Raw genomic sequence first — 22294 nt, forward strand, 5'->3', positions numbered from 1 at the left:
TCAAAATATAGTTAGAAAATCAACAAGAGAAAATCGTGATACCATGTTGTAATGTTTATAAGATCCTATAAGTAATGAACGTGTTAATAAGCTATTTCTATCAACGATTCGAGGTCCACGAAACAACGAAGAAATTGTAATATCTTAACTCGAACTTAAGCGTGACGAAGAGATTTACACACACTTAAAGTATCAGGAGAAATTTTTAAGGGCTCGAAAACGAGCAACACGCAAATAGAATGCGCTCGTGAATCAGACAGAAATCGGTAATAATTTTTTCGGCTCCCTAATTTGCTACCTTAATGACTGGACATGATATGCAAATAGCAGGGTGCGAGCATTCGGGCGTTATAACGTCCAGGCGACACGATCTGCCGATCAGGTATACTTTTTGGGTCCGCTGCACTCGTCTACAGGGTGGCAAGAATACATTGAGTGCTATGGGTCAACGTTCCGATGGATTATCTCCGCGTAATGGGACACACGTTCGCGAGATCTGGGAAAGAAGCAAGAGTAGAGTTGAAAAAGAGACAAGAGGAAAAAAAGAGGATTGGTCACGGGATCCTGGTTGAATGTCTGAAAAGGAAGCGGCGAGTGTTGGGAACAAAAACCTTTTACCCAACCACGAATCTATTCTACGAGTTAGAAACGCGAATAATTACCAGGTTAGAGGAAGAGGAAACGGACGGTCAGCCAGCCGTTGAAGTCGAGGCCATCGATAGCTATCGACCAACGTTTCCAAACAATAATTATTGATGATGCCAGGGAAGTAAAGTAACAGTTCATTGATAACATGATGAATTAACGTAGAACTCTAATAGAGCTGTGAGATAACGAATGAAAGATATTTGCAAACAGATACATCATATATGCGCATAAAGGCTGTGAATTACAGGGTTGATAGTAGAAACGTAAAAAATTATCTTAGGACGTATGGAAAAAGCAAAGCTAATAAATTAACAAGCGCTATAATAAATGATCGATGACGGAGATTGTAGGCTCAAAGATGTTATTCGCGATCTTATTCTTCACGATGAAAAAGCAGTCGTTAGAATTAATTCTTAGGAGATTTGTGGGAAGAAATTAATTCTTTCGCGTTAATGGGTTTCCTGAAAGTCCCGTGGGTACACACTTCGCTCTCCTGATCTAAATTCTAAGCAGATCACGTGAATTTCCTTGAAAATAAATGATTATCGTAACTTTTAATTATACGAGCCTTCGTGTTGGCTTCAGGTCGTATAAAAAAGAAGTTGCGGAGGAACGGAAGCTTGTTGAAACCGTAGAAAACTTCCATGTTAATTTCGAGATTGTTAAAAGTCGATGTCCTGATAGAAAAGAATTTAGGTCGAGGAGCGTTTAAGAGGAACTTGAACCTCGAATGACCGCTTCGCATGAATGCAATCATTCGCATTTCACGCACCGAAGAAGACAAGGGCTTATGTAAATTGTTTTCCCAACTTTTTGCTTCATTGTACACCGGACGGATGTCCATCCGAGAAAGAGACTACCTTCCAAGCTAACGGTTCCTCCGTAAACGTTCGTAAATCGAAAAGTCGGTGACAATAACAAAACTTTATAATAAAACTTTATGATACAGCAAACAGAATTGCTGCAGAGAAGTGTTTCGACTTTTATCTCGCAGCCTAAGCAGTTCACATAGAACTGCACGGATCATATAATTGCATATTAACTATCGATAATTACATCTTTATGAGTAACACACCGCGTCCATTGCCATCGTCTATCGATTATTCTATCAATTACGCGGATGATCGTACTAATAATTTATATCCTTCTATAACAAACGATGAGCTATCGCCGATAGGAAAATCTAAACGAAGATCCTCCGCGTCTGCTAACGGGCCCTGAACAAACCAGCAGAAAAATGAACGTACACAAGGACACGCGTTTGCGAGTGCTATAGGTAAAAGTGTCACCAGTCGATTCTTCGGGTCGCGGAGTTCTTTTATTCATTTATTCCGCGCACACCGAGGCATCCTTCTTGAAAGATTCATTCAACATTCTCAACATTTTTACGCGACAGAATCGGAGGCGCGATCGCGATTCTTCCCTGATCAACGGGTAACTCGAGACCCGATCGTCGTCCTCCTTTTCGTCATCGCTATGACGATATTCTATGCTGGCATACGCGCGCATCGTCGATCGAAGATGTTGTTTTTTTCTCTTTTCAAATTTCTACCAATCGATTCCTCGCTCGGAACTATAAATAAACTTGATAACATTCTTCAGTGACGCGAAGGCAACTCTGTTAACCGCAGTAGGCTGTTACATACAGAGTTCGGCCGAATAACAAGAAACGTAATTTTGTAGCGCGTATCTTTGTAATCTAGATGATCGGTTATTTGATCGAGCCTAAGGCTAGAATCAAAGATTTAATCGGATATTTTTCTTCGAAACGATTTGTTTAAAAGGCTAAAACAGAATTGTAGAAAATTCTCGAACCACTGATAAACAATGACAAATTAATAGCAGAAACGAATGACATTTTTATCAGAACGTGTCCTGTTCAGGGTTTGATACGCACGCACAACAATTTCGCGATGATAAATTGTTTTTTTTTTTTTTTTAATAAATTGTAAATTTCCATGAGCTGATACGAAGAAGCTGTTATCAGCGGCCTTGTTATTCCTTTTATCTTCGTTATTCCATTGTACTTGTTCTTCGGCGGTTCCCTTTTCGTTATTACCCAGGCTATTTAATCCCACATCTTTAACCGGGTCAACGAGCCGTCTGAATAACGTTGCAAGAATCTTCGCGATTTTAGATATCCTTGAATTCTTTCGATTCCCACTAGCTCGTTCCTGCCTCAGAGGAGACCAAACATGGTAGAAGAAGCGTGGTCGAATATTCTTAGATATCGTTTGTATTGAAATATCACAGTTGGATGTGGTTTCATAGTATTAACATTTTCGTTTGTTTTTATGCCAATACTGTTTCATTACCTGCTAATAATGTTTGTTGAATTTCACCGAGAACGGAGGTCGATCGAATCATTGCCTGACGCGGGTATCATTAAAATCGATAAAATTCCAACGGATGTAAGTACTTGCACCTTACAAGTACGTCATCTCAGATCGTATTGGAAATCGATTACGTGCATCCTTGACTATTCTATTTTATTACGAATAACATCGTGTAGGGAATAACGAACTAGGATTATAAATAGCGTTAATCCTTTACCGGTTTAGGTTACTTAATTTTAATTTAAATTCTATATCTCGCGCGATGAATAATATTCGTAGGAGTCCTATTGCATAAAATACAGAATGTTAATTAAATTTTTATTAAAAATTGCAACAAGATCAACTTAAATTTTTACCATGCATTGTCTAGGTGCGATATCAATGGAGACAGAAATTGTTCTTTTAAATGGAAATAAAATTCTTTTTCGTAAGAAACAAGTTACTACATCGAGCCTAGGTGAGAAACTGTACATACGTACATTGTTTCGCGTGGAAGGTTATCCTTGACCCAGAAAGAAGCTAGATTCCGTGACCGAAATTATTGATCACAGCTCTTTGGTATTTCACGGATGAGGCTGAGATTAATCTATATGACGTATTCTTAAGTCGATTTTTTTTTGCATACATTTCAAATTCCACAGAAAATTTTACGTTTCCTATCTCTTATGCTTCTGCACGTCGTTAAAGAAACATCGAAGAAGCATCGATAGTATACCGCAGTCGAGAAATGTTTCCGTTCAAAGATACCAATAACATAAATATCGACCGTTGCTGATACATCTGATTAATATAACGGGCACGAGACCAGGTTTTGGGTCGTGTTGAGTCATCGTCCAAAAGGATCGTTCGTTTCGCTGCGAATAATGAACGCTTGCCTGTAAATACTTGTTCGCCCTTTTCTTTTCTTTTATGCAACATTCTATCGAAAAATCCTGTATCAACCACCGTATCGTTGTCAAGAAATGAATTTTATGTCGTTATATTTTCTTCAGATTTTTCCTTCGATATTTTTCGAGTCACATAAAGTGACTAAAAAAAAAAAAAAAAAAACAATATTTCTGGAATTCTATGAAAATGTTTTGTCCAAAACATTTTCTTACCTGTGAAAATTCTCGATATTTCAATTTGTACCTATATTAACTTATATTTTGGATTTTCCTGTATTGTTGTTAGAATTCTGTGTCACGCATTGATTATGAAGGAAAACATCTGCGGAGGCGACAGGAAAAGAGTTGTAGTAGGTTGAAGTAGCTTTTTATCATAACTTTCCGTATTTTGATTTCCTGAATAAACTAACGGTATTCTCCCAAACTTATAGGTAGCGATTAATAATATTCGCTGTGTCGAACATGGAGGTGTATCTGAAAACAGGGTCATTAATCTTCCTCTGGAACCGATCATAATCAGTTTTAATTTTATATTCCTAATTACGTGCATATACGGTGTTCAATAATTACCCCTGACTTCATAATAATTGAACATCTACTTCAAGATCTTACAATAAAAAATCAATAAAATTAAGAAGTTGAGAAACTTAAAGATGAATGAATTATCCTAAAATTTGATTTACGATAAAAATGGAATAAAAGAGACAGTAATGTGATGTCGTCAACTGTAAATTAACATTTAGACGTGTAATTTTGTAGCCGAGTAATTTACGATTATGGAGTTTTGGTGACAGACGAAACGCGGTGCAACGATTTAAGGAGTTGGAGCACGAATCTGCATACTTAAACATCCAAACAGTGACGTCCGAAGGAACCCCGTTGACTGAATATCAGCACGTGGAATATCGAAGCCCCTGATTACTTGCATCAAAGTTACAAGGAAGAAAATGTCACGGTATCGGGATTAATCTCTGCTGCGTAATTGGATACTTGACTAATATGGAATTCACACGAGAAGTACTTCTTCCTTAACTCCAATTATTACCATGTCGTATCTTCCTTATAATAATTAACACGTCGAATGTGTAATCTAATGTCTAACATTCTACGTAATCAATCTAATTCTAATTTCTTTTCATCTACTTTCAACAGCATCCAGTCATTTTTCCTACGCAATAATTAAGGCATTGAATATGTAGATCGAGATCTAACGTAGTAACCCGTTTAATTTCCATTACATGAAACTTCCAATTCTTTATCTCCATTCAGTAACGTCCAATAGTCATCTTTTTCTTGTAATTAACACGTCGAGCATCGATCTACCCATCTAATTTCTAATAATCGAAACTTCTAATTACTACGAATGATAGAACGATCGATGGTCCGCTCGTATATCATTGTTGTCCGCTACTTTAATCTTGTTCATACACAAAATTGTTATCTTGGACACATGTAAGTATAATCTTCGAATATCTACACACATATTCCTCCGCGCTTCATTATTCTTCTCGACACGGCGGTCTATGCGGTGTCCTAGTAATCGTTTCTTGTATACAAGATCGTTTCCTCAGCTTCACCCGATAAATCTTTTCCAAGGTTTGTCTCGCCGAAAAATACTAACGGTAAAGAGCTGACGTATCCTGACTGTTTGTCAAGCATAAAAAGATACAAGTGTTTAAATTCAATTTGTGTCGTGTAGAAACTGATATTGTTATTAACAACGTACATATCGTTCCCTTAAAACTTCACCGGAATTTAACTCGAGGCTCGTGGCCTCGGGTGTTACACTTGCTACCTTAAATTACACGAAATTATGGTGATTCCAACGAATTTATGCTAATCGACCCGTGAAGCATGCGAAACACGTAATATACTCGTAAAATACGACGTTATTATCATGATCCTAGCAAAAATTAGCTCTGCTGGGGTCCTCGAATTTTCATATTTAATCTTGTTCTAATTTTATCGATCAAAAAGAATCTGTAATGGTTTAAAAAGATATTTGACATATTATCAACGGGAGATGCGTGACTCGATGTTTTACATTTTGTAACCACTGACATATCTTTCCAAAATATGCGGGAACTGCGGTAAAATTTGTTTCACAGCATGCCATAAACAACAGTAAACAGTGTGCTAACATACCGATAGCATACCGATAACAATTTTTACGCATTTTGTTCAAACCAGAGATAACTCTTAACGCTGAAAAGATACAACTGATATTAAATATATAATACAGATTACAGAAAATAGCTAAAAGAACGCGGTAGAATAAATCAGTGACAAAATTACGATCAAATAAGCGGTGTTAACGTTTTTCTTTGTGAGTGGTGTCGTAGAGAATAGCAATGACGAACGGTTGCACGATTTGTCGTGGAAAAACGTGCTGTTAACGGTATAGAGGGGTAATACTGCAAGGCAATAAAGAAATGTACAGAGGTGTGTAAATTATCCGACTACACGTTTCCTCGTACCGATTTCCCCGCCCGCGTAACGTTACTACGGGATTCTTGTCTCGGAAAGATCGCTCCTCGAACGTTGCAACGGTCGAGTGAATTTTTTCGATAGGATGCAAAGACACCTTACACCTTGCTAGGTGTGGAATCTAACCGTGGACACTCGATACTCGCTGATAGCACCTTTCTTTTTTATTCGATTGCTTGAGGCTACCTAATCGTATCGTAACTCAGTTGATTATCTGCAATATTATTAATACGATGTTTGATTAAATGATCGGATTTTATCAAATAATGTAACGCAACGTACTTATTAAAATTGAAAATATACTTGTGGGTGGTCGGTATACTTGTTTCGAAGCGACATGATTTACACGTGGAAGCTTCTGTTTTCACAATTATGCGATATCAGAGTGTGACATTTTCAAGTCTTCATAATGAAATTTAATTTCTGCGTCTGTAAAAATAATTATGGTATTTGAAACACAGGATTGTTGAAAGAGTCATTAATTTCCATTTTTAGATTTCAAACTTTCACGATGTTTGGATCACATACTTGTGGTTCTTTAAGTTTCGATCTTTATTATGTTAACAAATAATCTTTGTATGAAATCTATTTCTTTGTTATTTAAAAATGTACACATCTCCAATTGATAAGACAAGGAAATTAAATATGCTGCGCGTTGTTCTGACGTTTTGTGAACGTTCCAGTTCATTTCTTCAGGGCAGAACCGAAGGAAGAATTACTTTTTATGTACATAAGGAAAATAAGCGAATTCGAATTTCGAACACAAATTTTTTGCGGGCATAGTGAAATACCATCGAGAAGACATGATTAGTCCTGTGATAACTAGAGTCAAAGTAGAATCAATAGTAAAATCAATATCTTGCGTATATCCTGAAGATAAATACGTCGTCACCTCTTTATACCATACCTAAGTAAACCGTACATTTAACTTCATAAAAGGTCCCGTTTGGCTACGTTTTCTCGATTTTAAACAATCCTACTGTTGGTCACAAGGCCGTCCACAAACCAATAAGGAAATTCACGAAATCTTAAGCTCGAATCGTCCGGATCGCGGCGCCAATTTTACGATGGAGATACAGTTAACCGTTGATTTCGTCCTCCTCTGCTAGCGCCTTACATCCAGTTATTTCCTCACATCGCCGGATTTCATTACTAAGTCCCGTGTCATCCGATATTCTTCATAAATTCAAGGACACTTCATAACGCTGACAAATTTCATACGATTCAGCCTCTCTGATCCAACCGAAAAAGTTCTCCGTATTTTTCTGAAATTTCTTAATTCAACAAGACGTTTGCTCAAGACGGTAGCTCACTCGACATTTTTTATGTCATCTTGATCCCGTCAAAACAATCCAATAAAATGCCGGCTAATTACACGTCCGACGAGGAAAGGAACGACGTAATAAAGACTCAAATCGTTTACGAGCTATAGTAGGTAGCCACGTTGGGAGCATGTAGATCGAAGATAAAGGACACTGAAATTAGGCGAAATTTTTGACAAAGGTCTTGGCTCAGAGAACCTGCCTACCATTCTCTAAAAGACCAACGATCGATCCGTCGTTCTTGAACTTGATCTTCGGCAGCTTTACCTCTCGCTTCACCGTTGATTCGAGATACTCAATAAATATAGTAGCTTACGTGGGCAGCTGGAATTTATTCGCTGGCGCGAAAGGGTCGTTAACCAACGTAAAACGTGGTTCAAGCATCGTTTCCATGAGAGAAACATGAACAGCGAAAGAGAGAGATAAATAAAGAAGCGGAGGATCGACGACATTGGCTCCTTGAAAAATAACGAAACACGCTGTAATGTCCCCGCTAAATGCTGTTCCATTGGATCTCCATAGCGTCCTCGACTTCCCGGCCGTGATTTCTTCTTCACTTACAATTGCGCAATTCCTTTCGCGTTGCTCTCACTTCGACATTAAAGTTGCAATAGCTAAAGTAAATACCTTAAATACCTTGCATTGTAAATTTTGTCGTTGATAATTTCGTCTGGGTACAATCTAATCTAATCTTCTTTCTCAATTGTTTACTGCATATAGTCAATCTCTTTAATTGTTTCCACAGTGAAAAATTTCCAAAGAATACTTTGTATTTTTTCTTCTTTCGAATTGATGCATGATCTCCCTGAAAGAAAAGAAAACTGAATTTAGTACAGACCGAATGCGTGTTTTTTTTTTTTTTTTATCTAGAAATTAATTAGTTATCACTTTTTGAGATTCTTTTTTCGAAACTGCAACACGAGACGGTGTAATATCATTACTCTGGAAATATATGCAAATGGCACACGCGATCGTCGCCCATCCTTTTTCTTAATTTTCATGCTGTTACGTGTATCGACTATTGAGAAAGCAAACTGGTCAAAACTCTTTTCGAAAATGTCTCAATTCCTTTACATATATAATACAATTTGTGTTTTCAATTTTCAAAAGATAGATGATATACTTGTTACAAGGAAACAGCAGTAAAGTTACAGAGAGAACTCAGAAGAATAGTGTTCATAACAGCGTTTTTCTTCATTTTCAGTTCCCGACCGACGTGGCTTCTGAAACGTTCACGTTCGTATTTAATATCCCACGCTGCATTATAATTTCTCATTTGAGTTTGGGAATCCCGATAGCCTGGCACTTACTTTCTGATTTCGATGACAGAGCGCAGTGGAGTACCGTAACATGAGGAAGTTTCAAAAGTAAATAAAGACTGTAAAAGGAAAACGGCGTACGTGAGATACAAGAGCAGTCTTAAAAGATTAAAAAAAAAAAAAAAATAGTAAAAAGGAAGAAGAATAAAGGGCCAAGAATCCAGGCACGAACAGCAGGTTTCTTTTTCACAAGAAACAGCACTCGAGGGTTCATGGACACCGATCTGGAGCTGATAAAAGCTTCGGTTTTTTCCTCTTCTTTTGTAAGCCATTTTTGGCTGTTCCTTGACTCCGACACGCTTCACGAGTTGCTTTTTTAACAGCCACGTGTTCCGTTAAGAATATTACCATGCGGAGATTCCAAGATGCGGGAAGCAAATGCAATTCTCTGAACTTCAACGACCTTGCAAGCGGGGAATCCCTGCAAGAACGCACTATGTCATTGAACTATTAGCGAAATTATTTCATGAAACAAAATAAAAATGAAAAATATGTTCGCGATTTATAATTTGTGACTTTTTGCAACCAGCCAACATTTGTCGCGATTATTAATCATTAGATTGCAGATTTCTGTAGGACTAATACATTTGTAGAGAAACAGTACCACGACAAAGTGTGAGATTTTTATTATATGAACATTTCTAGACTGCGGGTTTTATACTAATTCATATCTTTATGAATGCTCTTAAATTTCCTATAAATATATAAATACCCATAGAAAAGTTCAATACATATTTTATGCAAATTCTTGCGATTATTTTGCGTATTTCCAACAGTACCATCTTCCATTAAACAAATTCCACATAGTTGCAGCAATTTCGCAATTCTAGATGAATCAACCATACCAAAGTATTGCACGATTAAGTCTCTTTTTTTCGGTTATTTATAGCTCTTCCATTCTGATGGACAGGTGGACAGCGGAGAATGATTTCGCTGTCTGTCTTAAGCGCGATGGTACCGGAAGCAAGCTTTTATTCTGCACGTCCGAATGCCCGCCAAAAAGTTACGTAAAATCGGCGGATCTGCGTGACGTAATATAAAACAAAACGAATGCCAGAGATTTGCCCTTTACGATGAATCAGCATTTGTCATTACCACGCAACACGTATTTTTCTTCTTTCTTACGCTCGTTAAGCCATGCTACTCTCAGTGAACAGCGAACAATTCTTGTGAAGAGGTTCCTTCTGATTCGGATCTACGAAACTGACTCGTTGTTAACCGGACAAATAAGAAAGACCTGAAAAACAAGGAATATGTATCTCCTTGGCCATATTTCGAAGGAGATTTCTACTCAATGGACGCGATACAAGTACTAATTATTACTGATTTGCGAATCAATCGCGATTCTACAGATTACGGATCTGCTTGTACAACGTTTACTGTACAACTTGTAATATATGGATATCTATGTACTTACAGAAAATCTAAGTGCATAGAAGGCGTAATTTTTTTTATCAAAGTTAGATTAATGTGTTCTATGTTAAGAAGACTGGAAGCTGGATGATTGCATATAGTGATATAAAACAGAATGGAAGAAAGTCAGTCCAGTTCAAAAGATACAATTACAAACAATTCAGAAATCGATCTTAAGTAATATCTTTTACGAATGAAAATTTCTTCGATTCGTGTGTCTCGAAACGTTATCGTCACTAAACTATATATTTGTGTTCGTTGCGCCCTTTGTCTGCGACCAGTATATCTGTCCTTGTCACACAGTAGCACGATCCCTTTCTAGGTGTGTGCTGCCATCTATCGGTTCCAATTAGAAACTCGAAGTAACAGAAATCACTGACTCGGTACAGGAATATAAACGAGTACATAGCAATGCCATTCTTAGTCAATGATATCAACGGTATTCTGAAATACCGACCTCGGAAAATTATTAAATAAAATAATATAAGTAAATAAATTAATAATTGAACTAAAACAATACCTTGATATAATCTTATGCTAGGAAGTAGAATAGAATTGTAAAATATACTACATTTATGTACGATCGTATACACCATGGATTTATCAAAAGAAATATATTCTGCTTTGAAAATGATTTTATTACATGTGTTAATTCGTCCAGTCGCGGGGAGACGGTCGCGTTGTAGCGCGTCAACGGGAGTCGTGAATTCCCGCTACGATTGCACGAATCGACACCACGAACAGGGCGATTTCTTTTGGGAGAATAGGGGGTGATTGGGTTGGAATATAACTGGACTTCACAGTTATATAATATATGTATATTTATTTACACTGGATTACAATATTAGACGTGAACAGACTGTGTTTGGATTCGTCGTGTCGGAAAGCGCCGTGATGGACCCGAAGGTTGTTCGATTTGATAGTTAGAGCAGCGAGAACTTGACTGAGTTATGTTAGAACTTGACGGCCCGATGAGTGTTAGAACCGTAAACTTGACTGCCCGAGGGGTGTTAGAACAGTGAACTTGACTGCCCGAGGGATATTAGAACAGTGATTGACCCGTCTCGTACTATTTAGGAAGAAAGCTCGATGTGGGTGTATCCTTGTTGAACTAAGAACGCGGATTCGTAGTTCACACTTTTCGGTAGAAAAGTGAGGGTAACGATCCGCGATGTCCATTGGTTCTAGCCAATGTCAAGAAACAAAATACAAGGAGAAAGTCAATGAGAGTAATGAGTGAGAGCGTGCAATAAACCTAAGGACCCTTTTAAGGGACCACTCATAAACCGAAGATGTTCAAAAGAATGCAACTTTATGATAACAGATGTGGGCTATGGTGGTTCCTTGGGTTTATTGCGGGTCAGGGTGACGATGTGCAAGCCTCGGCGGCCTGACCATGAGGGACGTCACAGGTACCGACTCACGCGACGTAACATGTTCAAGGGGTTTTTTCCTTAACGCAGCTATGTTCAAAAAGTTATCATAAGAACAGACCAAAAATAGAAAAATGGCTGCAAAACAAACAAATAAAAGCGAACACCAGCAAGTGCAACCACATAACATTTACACTTAGAAAAGGAAAAACACCAAATATCCAACTGAACGGCGTCCACATAGCACAAACAAAGCAAGTCAAATATCTAGGAATACATTTAGACACACACCTTACATGGAAGCACCATATAAAATCAATAATAAACAGAATAAGTGCAAAAAGGAAGCAGATGTACTGGTTAATCAATAGAAAATCTAAATTAAGCATAATGAATAAACTAAATATATACAAAACAATAATCAAACCAATCTGGACATACGGAGTCCCACTATGGGGGACGGCAGCAATGAGTCACATAAGCAAAATAGAAATAGAGCAAGCAAAAATTTTAAGGACAATAGTTAACGCTCCATGGTACGTCAGAAATGAAGACCTACGAAAAGATCTAAAAATTCCAACAGTCAAAGAGGAAATCGCTAGATACGCAAAAAAGTACAAAGAAAGACTTGCAGCACACCCAAACCAGCTGGTTGCTGAAACAAATAAAACCAAAATAGAAAGAAGACTGAAGAGGAAGCATCCCGCAGACCTCGCAATAGAGATGCAATAGGCAACCTAGAAAATGGAACCCCGCTGGGGGTAACCATCAACATGCTATATTTTTATTCTTTAAGCTATAATATTTTACCAAATGTCCTTCTGGACAAATTGTAAAATTTAAACAAATAATCAATAAAAAAAAAAAAAAGAAAAAATAAGAACAGATACATTTTTGGAAACGATTGGACAACTCTTTGCACATGTAATAAAATAATTAAAAGCAGAATACATTTTTTTTTCTATCTTTCGATACCATCACGAAGCTCTCTTTGTGTAAGGTATTTTCCGCTGTAATTCTTCAAATATGCAAGATAAGATAAAAAGATTTTTATGTCACTAGATGTATAAGGAACATTCGAAAAGAAAGAAAAACAAAATTGCGCTTCATATCCTTTACGCATCCTCCTACAAAAAAAATAAAATAATCAAATTATATCCCGCTCGAAACATCCAACTTTTATGTGAAACACTTTTTATTAAAATCATTACTTACGAAGTAATCCAAGAGGTGGAGTAATCCAAGCTACGTACATCAACCTGCGTAATTAATAATTGATTTGAGAATACAAAAGTGAAAATATAAAAGATTAAAAAATGCACGTTTTATGTTTTAGATATATGAAACTACATTTTTCTTTGAAACTAATTAAACAAATCGTTAAGTATTATCGTATTGTAACCTAAGTAAGTTAGATATCTCAATTATTGTAAAAGTATAAAATGCTTTTCAATGTTTCTTTTATTTCTGGGAATGACTATCTTTGGCGGAAATTGTTTTTCAATTAAATCTGCTTGTTTCCTATTTTTCTAATATCTATCCTGATATCTATCCTGATATCTATCCGGAAATTTAGTATATATATATATGGAATCTGCACGTTTACTACACAAACATCCTAGCTGCATCATTTTGCCAGTCACACGAGCGACTGCTTTTTTTCTTCGAGGACACTGTGGTCAAGTGAAAGTTATCTACCAGAACAATAATTCGGTATAAACCGAATTTATTTGTTCTCAATAATGAAGGTGTGCGCGTTCCTATCTCTACTTGCAATATTGCTCCTCAGTAGCAATGGTATTCTAGGTGAGTACCTATTAAATTGAAATCATTTTTTTAGCATTAATACGATAAGGCATAGCTTAAATTTCAAAGAGTACATATTTACATTCAAAGAGGAAAGTGAGAAAAAGACAAATTTATATTCCTTCGGACATCTAAAATTCTAATAAGGCATCATTCTATAGGTCCTAAGATATTACAAAAGTATAATCGGTGAAGTTGCCGAATAGTTACTCCTAGACCCAGAACTAGAAATATGTTGTTAAGGTTAACATTCTGAACATCTTTTTCCTGTACATATGTAGTGTGGTCGGTTTTAGTTTTCGGATTATACACAAAAGTATGCTTGATATCATATATGTACTTTGTTTCTATATTTTATACAAAATTATAGATGAGATGTTGTGATCATTGCCGTGTGTGTCCAAATTATAGCGTATGTGATATAGTTACACTATTATCGATGTTACCCAAATTTTTATTATTATTTCATTAATTTTTTCATTGTTCGTACGCCACTATAAAAATATTTCAAAGAATCTTATCAAAATTCATGAGGACGTCATACATCGAAAGGTTCATTGTATGACGTCAAACATACTTTTTGTGTATAACTTGAAAACTAGAACCGGTCACCCGCTATATACACCGTACATATACTGGAAAAAGTTGTTCAGGATGATGAGAAAATTGTAAGAAACCATAGATAAAATTGACGGGATGTAAAATCCAACATATATAGGTAACGATTTCCGTTTACAAAATAGCGCTTTAATTTTTATATTTCATACGTTCATTTCGAAATTATACACATTTCGTCAGAAAATTGCAATTCGCAAAAATGCCCCTTTCGGGGCATTAAACGTCGACTACCATTCATTCTATGATATCAAAGATCGCGGTATTTCATATGTTTTCTCAATAAAAAAAGCCAACACTATAATTTATATCTTAAAACAATTATTCTGCATTTGCTTGATAAAATAAAATAAGATAGCAATTTTTGTCAGCGAAGCTACTATTTTTATCAAATTCTCTATCTACAAAAATATATGTATAGATATAAAAATTATATATCTATGTTTATTCGATTAGATTAGATTTTATTAGATTATATACATATATAGATTTATATGGACATATATAAAATCTTTATGTATAAAGAATGTCTATATATAATATCTATAAATAGATCTTATATAAAATCTTTAACAGATTATACTATATAGAGATTAAAGATTTTATATTTGATTATATCCGGCTGTAGATTACGTTCCTATTATATGATGATACACTATGCAACAAGAAGGGAAATTTAGAATAAGTTTGATATTTTGTTTGATAGCTTATGCAATGAAAATCTGACACTTCGATGAAACCTTTTTTTCACTTCATTGCTCAAAGACATATAAATAACCAAAAATAGTACCATATTATTAATGACTTGCTAGAAAGTTACCTCGATGATTTAACGTTTCTCATATATATTTACATTAGATAAAGAATAATCGTATTCTATCAATGAAAAGTAAATAACAAGTTTCGAACATCGTTAGAAAGATAATCCGTTATACATATATACATAGAAATAAATGTTTTGCGAAAAAAAATTGGAATAAACTTTATATTAAAGCTATGTTTCTTTTTTTTTTATCAAGCTCAATCAGGACCTAAGCATGATAAGGTAGTAACTTGTTATGTCGCTTCCTGGGCCATTTACAGAAATGGTAATGGAAAGTTTGATATTCCTAATATTGAACCAGAACTTTGCACGCACCTCGTATATACATTCGCCGGGCTGGACAGCACGACATGGACCATTAAAAGCCTCGATCCTTACTTAGATGTTACCAAGGGTAAATACATATTGCAAATTACTCGACACGATTAAAAGTATACCTACATATATAAATGACATTTTCGTTCTATGTAATATTCCAGAGAATTACAAAAAAATGACCGCACTTCGTGAACAGTATCCACATTTAAACATTCTACTATCAATTGGAGGATATAACGAGGGTAGTAAAAAATACTCTGATCTTGTTTCATCGCCTATACGAAGATCTACGTTCATTAGGAGTGTAGTAGACTTCCTTAAGTACGGAATCAAACATTAAGACAGTTTAATGTTTATACTTTGCTGATTTGTACGATAATCTTTAATTTACAGGGCATACAATTTTACTGGTTTAGACATAAGTTGGGAGTATCCTGGATCACGCGGTGGTAATGCACTAGATAAACTAAATTTTGTCAGGCTTCTGAAGGTAAATAACGTAGCGCAAAATAATTTTATTGAAACTACAGTTTTGCCTGAGCCAGAAATTAATCGTATTCTCTGTTCTAATAGGAATTGAAAGAAGCATTCCAAGAGTCGAACTATCAACTAACAGCAGCTGTAGGTGTTGGTCTAGACACGATCGATGCAGGATACGATATTCCCGAACTTTCCAAATATCTCGACTATATTCATTTAATGGCCTACGATTATCATGGATCATGGGATAGAAAAGTGCTGCCGAATTCACCATTAAGAGGTGGAGATAATCTGGACGTGGTAATGCATTTGGATGAACTACAATGAGTATCGAGTACCGTTGATGAAATTCATATAGAATGAAATTTTTGTTTAGGCGGATACACTCAATTATTACTTAAGTAAAGGTGCAGCAGCAAATAAACTAGTATTGGGCTTGCCTTCGTATGGCAGAACTTTTATATTGACGAATGCATTAAATTCTCCTGAAGAAAGTCCAATGAATCGAACGATCGTAGGAAACGGGTTTCACGGGCCTTACACTCTCCAAGATGGTTTTATGGGATACAATGAAGTAAGTTTCATTTTTGTTAAACTGATTGGATACGTTATCTATTTCTTTTTTATAAAATAATTGAAACGTGTATAATTCCAGATTTGTGAAGAATTAGTGGATTATGGAAATTCATGGGTAAGAGGCTGGGATTATGGTAGCGCTACACCTTACATCGTTGACGAGGAATTCGTTATAGTATATGATAACCCCAAGAGTTTAAGAGAAAAGGTTGATTAATATCTATTACAAATGATGATAATAAATGATAATACTACACGCGTTACATCTATAATGTTTTTCCAAAATTTTTAGGTCGAATATGCGTTGAGCTTAAATTTGGCTGGTGTAATGGTTTGGAGCATCGATACCGACGACTTCAGTGGAAAATGCGCATCTCTGCAAGACTCTCTAGATCCAACAAGTGACAGATATCCTTTACTAAGATCGATTAACGTGGTCCTATCTGAAAAAAATTAGGTAATTAGTGATAAGGATAATGGTAAAGAAGACAATAAATCATTTTCCATCACATAATCTCATAGTCTTATTTTAATAATATTCATATCTTTTGTATATTATATCTGAAACGGTTGGTAATGAAGAGACAGTATTAAAAATTTTATAAAGATAAGATTGATGGACTGATTTTTCTCTCTTTATTCATTTGAAAATGTTCCTCTAAAGCTGTCATTATCCGTAATGGAAATATTGACTAATGGCGGATTTAACGTGACAATAAATCAGACTTTGTCTGTGTCTACGCTGACCAAAACTACAATCGCGATCGCAACCCATAAGCTCGTTTTATTTATTATATATATAATTCATAATTATATATTAGTAATTGTATATCAAATGATACGATTGCCCAGGTTTCATCATGTAAAGGTACTGCAAATGGAGGAGAATGGAAGGATCCACGACACCATCTACCTTACTCCTATGAACAAGCATTTAAACTGAAGTTGAAACATTAATGAATAAACAAATCGTCCTCTTAATATGCGTTTGCAAGATATTCAACTTTTAGATCGTTATACAAAACACACAATAAAAGAAGATTTAAGGAAAATCGACGCAGGAAACTAATCTTAAAATAAAATTTTAAACTAATCATATGGATCTATGCGAGACACTGTTTCGTACATTGTCAAGAGAATTGTAGAATAACTGACAGTTAAAGAATGTAAAATGTAAAATAGAGAAATATATCTTGCAAAGAATTATCCTTACAAAGAACTTGTCAATGTGTTAAATATCCAATGAAATACTAAGATCTTGATTAAATGCTACTAATTATTAATTATAAATAAGGCTCAAATGCATCCTTCTGAGTTATTTTACTACATTTTATTACATATTAATTTTACTATGAAATTATGCATAATATACAGGCGATGATATCTTACAATTGTAATATGAATATGTCTAATAATATAATTGTTTATCGTAACACTTATGCACTTAACTACTATCTTCTACACTTCAAAAAGACAATGATAACTTTTAAAATCTTTCTGCATATTTTACTCAAAATACGATACCGCGCGAAATGGTGTAACTTTAAATTTTAGTTTAAAAATATACCACCAGAGTGCGCTTGTTACGTTTCCAGGTTCAGGAACGTATTATGTTCTATCAGTACCCGGACACTATTCGAATTTTCTTGAAATTTATTTCGATATCCACCTATTTATGTGTGTGATATAGATTGGTAGTTATAGACTTGGTATCGGAGTCGTAGAAGCTGAGAGTTGATTGAACCGATGTCGTGTAAACCGTTGAGATGACTGCCCTAATGTTGTAGGAACAGTTGACATGACTGCATTATTAAGAGGACTGCTCTAAGGATGTAGGAACAGTTAGATAACTGCTCTAAGGTTGTAGCAACAGTGAAGTTTGCTCTCGTGTTATTACGGAGGAAAGCTCGGTGTGGGTGTGTCTTTTGAACTAAGAACGCGGATTCGTTTTTCCACACTTTTCGATAGTGAGGATAACGATCCGTAATGCCCATTGGTTATAGCCAACGTTAATAAATGAAAATATGAGGAGGAAGTCTCCTGACAACGTGGCTCATGGGTGTCTTTGTTTTGGGAAAAATCTGCTTTTCTGTTAGACGAACATCCGCTTTCTTCACAATTTGTAAGAGCGTGCAAACCTAAGGATAATTTAAGGACTATCCATAAACCGAAAATACTTTCATGGATAGAGAGTAAGTCAAAAGGATTCGGTTCATGGTGGTGACTTAGATTTATCGAGGGTCTGTGCATGGGCCTTGGCAGCCAGACCATGAGGGACATTACACAGGTCATCTCACGCGACGTAAGAACAATATTAATTGCACTTAACTTACATTATTATCGAGAGATTTCAGTGCAGGATTGATTTTAAATTCAATAATATTACTGTTACGCACAGATATCCTGCACGTTTTATTAGATACAAATTTTTAGATTCCTAGTGAGAATTTCTTCTTATGCTCATCCCATGTTCAGGATATCTATGATTTTATCTCTTCTAGTTATTTATAGTTTTACACGTTAATATCTTTATATGTTTATAAGCCTAAGAAGCCTTCCTACTACCAACAACCTTATAGTCCAAAATAATTCATACAAAAATTCCATTGTAGATTTTCCATCTTCCTTCCAAAGGAATATTTGAGGATTATAGTAATTGTATTTTGTTAGCAAAATTCACATCGCTCATCTAGAATTAATTTAGCAAGTTGGGAAGTGTCCTTTTAAATATCTCAACTAGAAGCGGTGCTATGTACAGCGAAGGCTGAGTCACTTTTAACTCGTACATATATTTCAGATTTATTATCCTATAAGTTACATATACGTGTTATTATTCTATCAAAGTGACCGATTTTATCTTTTAGGTAATGTTAATTTTAAATACGGGGGACGAAAGTCTTTCCATTGGATCTTTACTTCATCGCTATAAAGTATAGTAATAAATATAATATAAATAATATATAAAGTATAGTGAGAGAAAAGAATGTTAATTTTTATTCATCTTCTGTACTTGAACTTCTTGAGAAAAATGCGCCTTACACGCTGCATCACGTCTTTCATCGATGTCTTTATTTTGCCTGTAATCTGTTAGATGTACTGTTACTTTCTATTAATATTCCCGGTCGACAAGAACGCATCGTCCTCATTTTTCAAAAAATATTTTGCTGCTTTCTCTTCTAAAAAGGAGACAAACAATCCAAAAAAAAAAAAAATGTTAGAATTATGATTCGTACAAAACAGAAGAACAAAACGAAATAGACGAAGAAGAAATATTATACCTTGAAAATTAAAATGTAAATTTGACTTACGAGTACGAAGGATCTCTCTAATCTTAGACAACCCTAGATCGCTCTCTTTTTTGCCAGCCAGTAATTTGCAATCGGGAGCCTCGATTATTTCCAGGAATATCCCTGATTAAAGAGTGGATAACGCCATGAAAACATGACATTTCAATTTGTACTAATCCATCCATTCAAATGATCAAATATGTTACAAATTCTCTACTTTTACAATTTTTGTATCTATACCAAGGCCTTCGTTGACTTTCGACGAACAGGCTATGAAAATAAAGTTAATTACATTGATAATTTGAACAGATACTTTGATTTACATGTTTGAGCTATGACGGAGCACAGATAATTTTAGAACGTGTGAGTTTTCCTGCAAATAAAGGAAAATATAAACATAGTCTGAAGCAATGAGCAAGCAAGTGGACTATGGAACATTAGAAAATTGGGGAAACAGAGAAATAAAAACTGTGTAAATTCCAAGACATATAATGAAACAATAATATAACGTGTAATGTGATTATTTGATGTTTTGGAAACAGCGTCAACTCGAGTGATAAAATATTTTTCTACACTTTTATCATGATTCTTGTGAACTTTTAGTTAAGAGATTGTTAAAATAAAATTATAATAATTACGGTTTTAATTTGAAAGTAAAATCAAATTGATAGCAATTAATCATAATTTAATTATTTTATCCAATGTCAAATATGATGTCAATTCATACTGTTCGCAAATATCTTGGGTAATTTTAAATTCAAATTTCAGTCATTAACAGCTGTGTACGTATTTTATGATATTTTTTAAGATATCCAAATATTATATAAATAAATAATTAGTAATATAATGTAAATAAATAATTATATAAATAAATAATTAGTAATATAATGTAAATAAATAATTATATAAATAAATAAATCCAGATTTTTGTCTTTGGAACGAACACATTTTATATTTGTTCCAACTATTTCTTATTCAATAATAAAACGAAATTGGAAGTTTCATCGTAATAAATATGGTAGTAAAAATTAACAACCAGGCAATTAATTTCTATGTTCAGATCGATATGCGTCCAGTTGTCGAATACAATACTAAGAACATAATCCATAATTTTTCCTGTCTTTTCCCTTTCCAATCGTCCAATGACAATTGATTTATTGTCTACAGCTAAAAGTAGTCTTGTTCAAGCTGTCTCAACATGAGTATGCGTATTTCAAACATATTCTAACGTGAGACTACAATTTCGTAATATTCACAAGTGCAGACAAAATTATTTCCTTCGTTATGACGTAAATATTAGTTGTTGTAATTACCATGTATAAATTCTTTTGCTATTTCGAGATACTCGTTTACAAGCATCAGAAATAACATACATTCGATTCATTCCACCGGTACAAATTATTTTTCTTTTCTTATTTATTTAAACTTCGAGCTAACACTCGTTCTTGAACATTTTTTATTTATTTACTTATATAAACTTTATACTAACATTAGTCCACGAATATATTTTATTTATTCATTTACTTATTTAAGCTTCGTACTGCTTCATGAACATTTTTAAGCACCTTTTTCGACAAAACAAATTATCGTTCAATCGTTGCTTCAATTTTTAAGAATAATATCATCGATCAACATTATATATATTAATGTTGCGTTACGTTTTGACTTTGGTACTATAGAAATAAATCTAAAAGTTAAAATGTTTCGTGCTATGTTTTCCCATAAAACATTGATAATTTTTGCTTTACTTTCGTGAATTCATCGTTACACTCGCCGCGTTAACATGCAAAACATATCGTCGTTCAAGACCACGCAACGTCCTTGTAATTACAGGCATGCACACGATGTGTCGCGCTCGATGATAAGAATTTCAACCATTCTCTCGGGACAAGAAACTCACCGGTAAAATGGACTCCAGTGAAAAAACAAAAAGAAAAGAATCGTGAAAAAGTGTAGCGGAACGTATCTGTTGTCGATTGATAATGTCCACTAACACATTCCGCGATAATGCGCGGAAGGAATTCCGTGCTGGAACAATCGGATGTTCACGATGGCTCGGCGATAGTTTCTTGTAACAATTTCATGTTTATTTCCGATTGACGTAACGATGTTTCTTTCCAAAGGATAAGCTACCGTCGTACTACGCTGCGATAATTGGAGTGCCTTGATCACTATCGTTAGCGACGAATCGTGGTTTTTGTACATCTTTTTTTGTATTTTATTATCACGCGAGACCAGGTGTAAACCAGAAATGCTATTTTGTTGCAGTCCTATATATTAAAAATACAACAAAAATATAATATATAATAAATCTTAATATATGAGTAAGTAAGTAAATTATAAATCTATACAAATAAAGTATAAAATTATAGACAATACAAACAAGTGTAGAACTTAGTAACTATTAGAAATATAATATTCGATGGAGACTAGCGATGCTGCATCGTTGCAATTTTACATCTTACAGCTACTTACAACAAAATACTATTAATGGCACATATGAAAAGATCTCCATATGATACTTAAGTAATATATCTTGATAAAATCAAATAAATCTGCGAATATGTTAAACGACCAGATGTAAATGATCGCATATGAATATAA

The 22294-nt window shown here is 34.8% G+C and overlaps 1 protein-coding gene and 2 long non-coding RNA genes across 8 annotated transcripts; 1 reads left to right on the forward strand and 2 right to left on the reverse strand.

Annotated features, from left to right (window-relative positions):
- Positions 1 to 4105: 4105 nt before the first annotated feature.
- LOC139992929 (uncharacterized) lies at positions 4106 to 10169 on the reverse strand. 6 transcript variants are annotated; one of them, XR_011801244.1, is made up of 8 exons: positions 10095 to 10169; positions 9712 to 10021; positions 8991 to 9420; positions 8804 to 8903; positions 7887 to 8485; positions 6887 to 7833; positions 6641 to 6787; positions 4106 to 6572 (listed from the first exon to the last, which is right to left on the reverse strand). It is a non-coding gene; the product is annotated as an uncharacterized lncRNA (long non-coding RNA). The 6 variants fall into 6 exon arrangements; XR_011801245.1 differs by lacking the exon at positions 9712 to 10021; XR_011801246.1 differs by having other exon boundaries at positions 9845 to 10163.
- A 3207-nt stretch (positions 10170 to 13376) lies between these two features.
- LOC139993092 (probable chitinase 2) lies at positions 13377 to 17622 on the forward strand. Its single transcript, XM_072014507.1, has 9 exons — positions 13377 to 13591; positions 15226 to 15423; positions 15509 to 15668; positions 15741 to 15837; positions 15921 to 16127; positions 16204 to 16401; positions 16483 to 16611; positions 16696 to 16860; positions 17256 to 17622. The coding sequence occupies exons 1-8, from the start codon at positions 13528 to 13530 to the stop codon at positions 16858 to 16860; spliced, it is 1218 nt and encodes a 405-aa protein (XP_071870608.1). The 5' UTR covers positions 13377 to 13527; the 3' UTR covers positions 17256 to 17622.
- Positions 17623 to 18736: 1114 nt separating this feature from the next.
- Positions 18737 to 22192, reverse strand: LOC139993099 (uncharacterized). The gene is made up of 3 exons (XR_011801287.1): positions 21004 to 22192; positions 19712 to 20063; positions 18737 to 19579 (listed from the first exon to the last, which is right to left on the reverse strand). It is a non-coding gene; the product is annotated as an uncharacterized lncRNA (long non-coding RNA).
- Between the last annotated feature and the right edge of the window lie 102 nt (positions 22193 to 22294).

Source organism: Bombus fervidus, chromosome 12, assembly GCF_041682495.2.
Source record: "Bombus fervidus isolate BK054 chromosome 12, iyBomFerv1, whole genome shotgun sequence".
Lineage (NCBI taxonomy): Eukaryota > Metazoa > Arthropoda > Insecta > Hymenoptera > Apidae > Bombus > Bombus fervidus.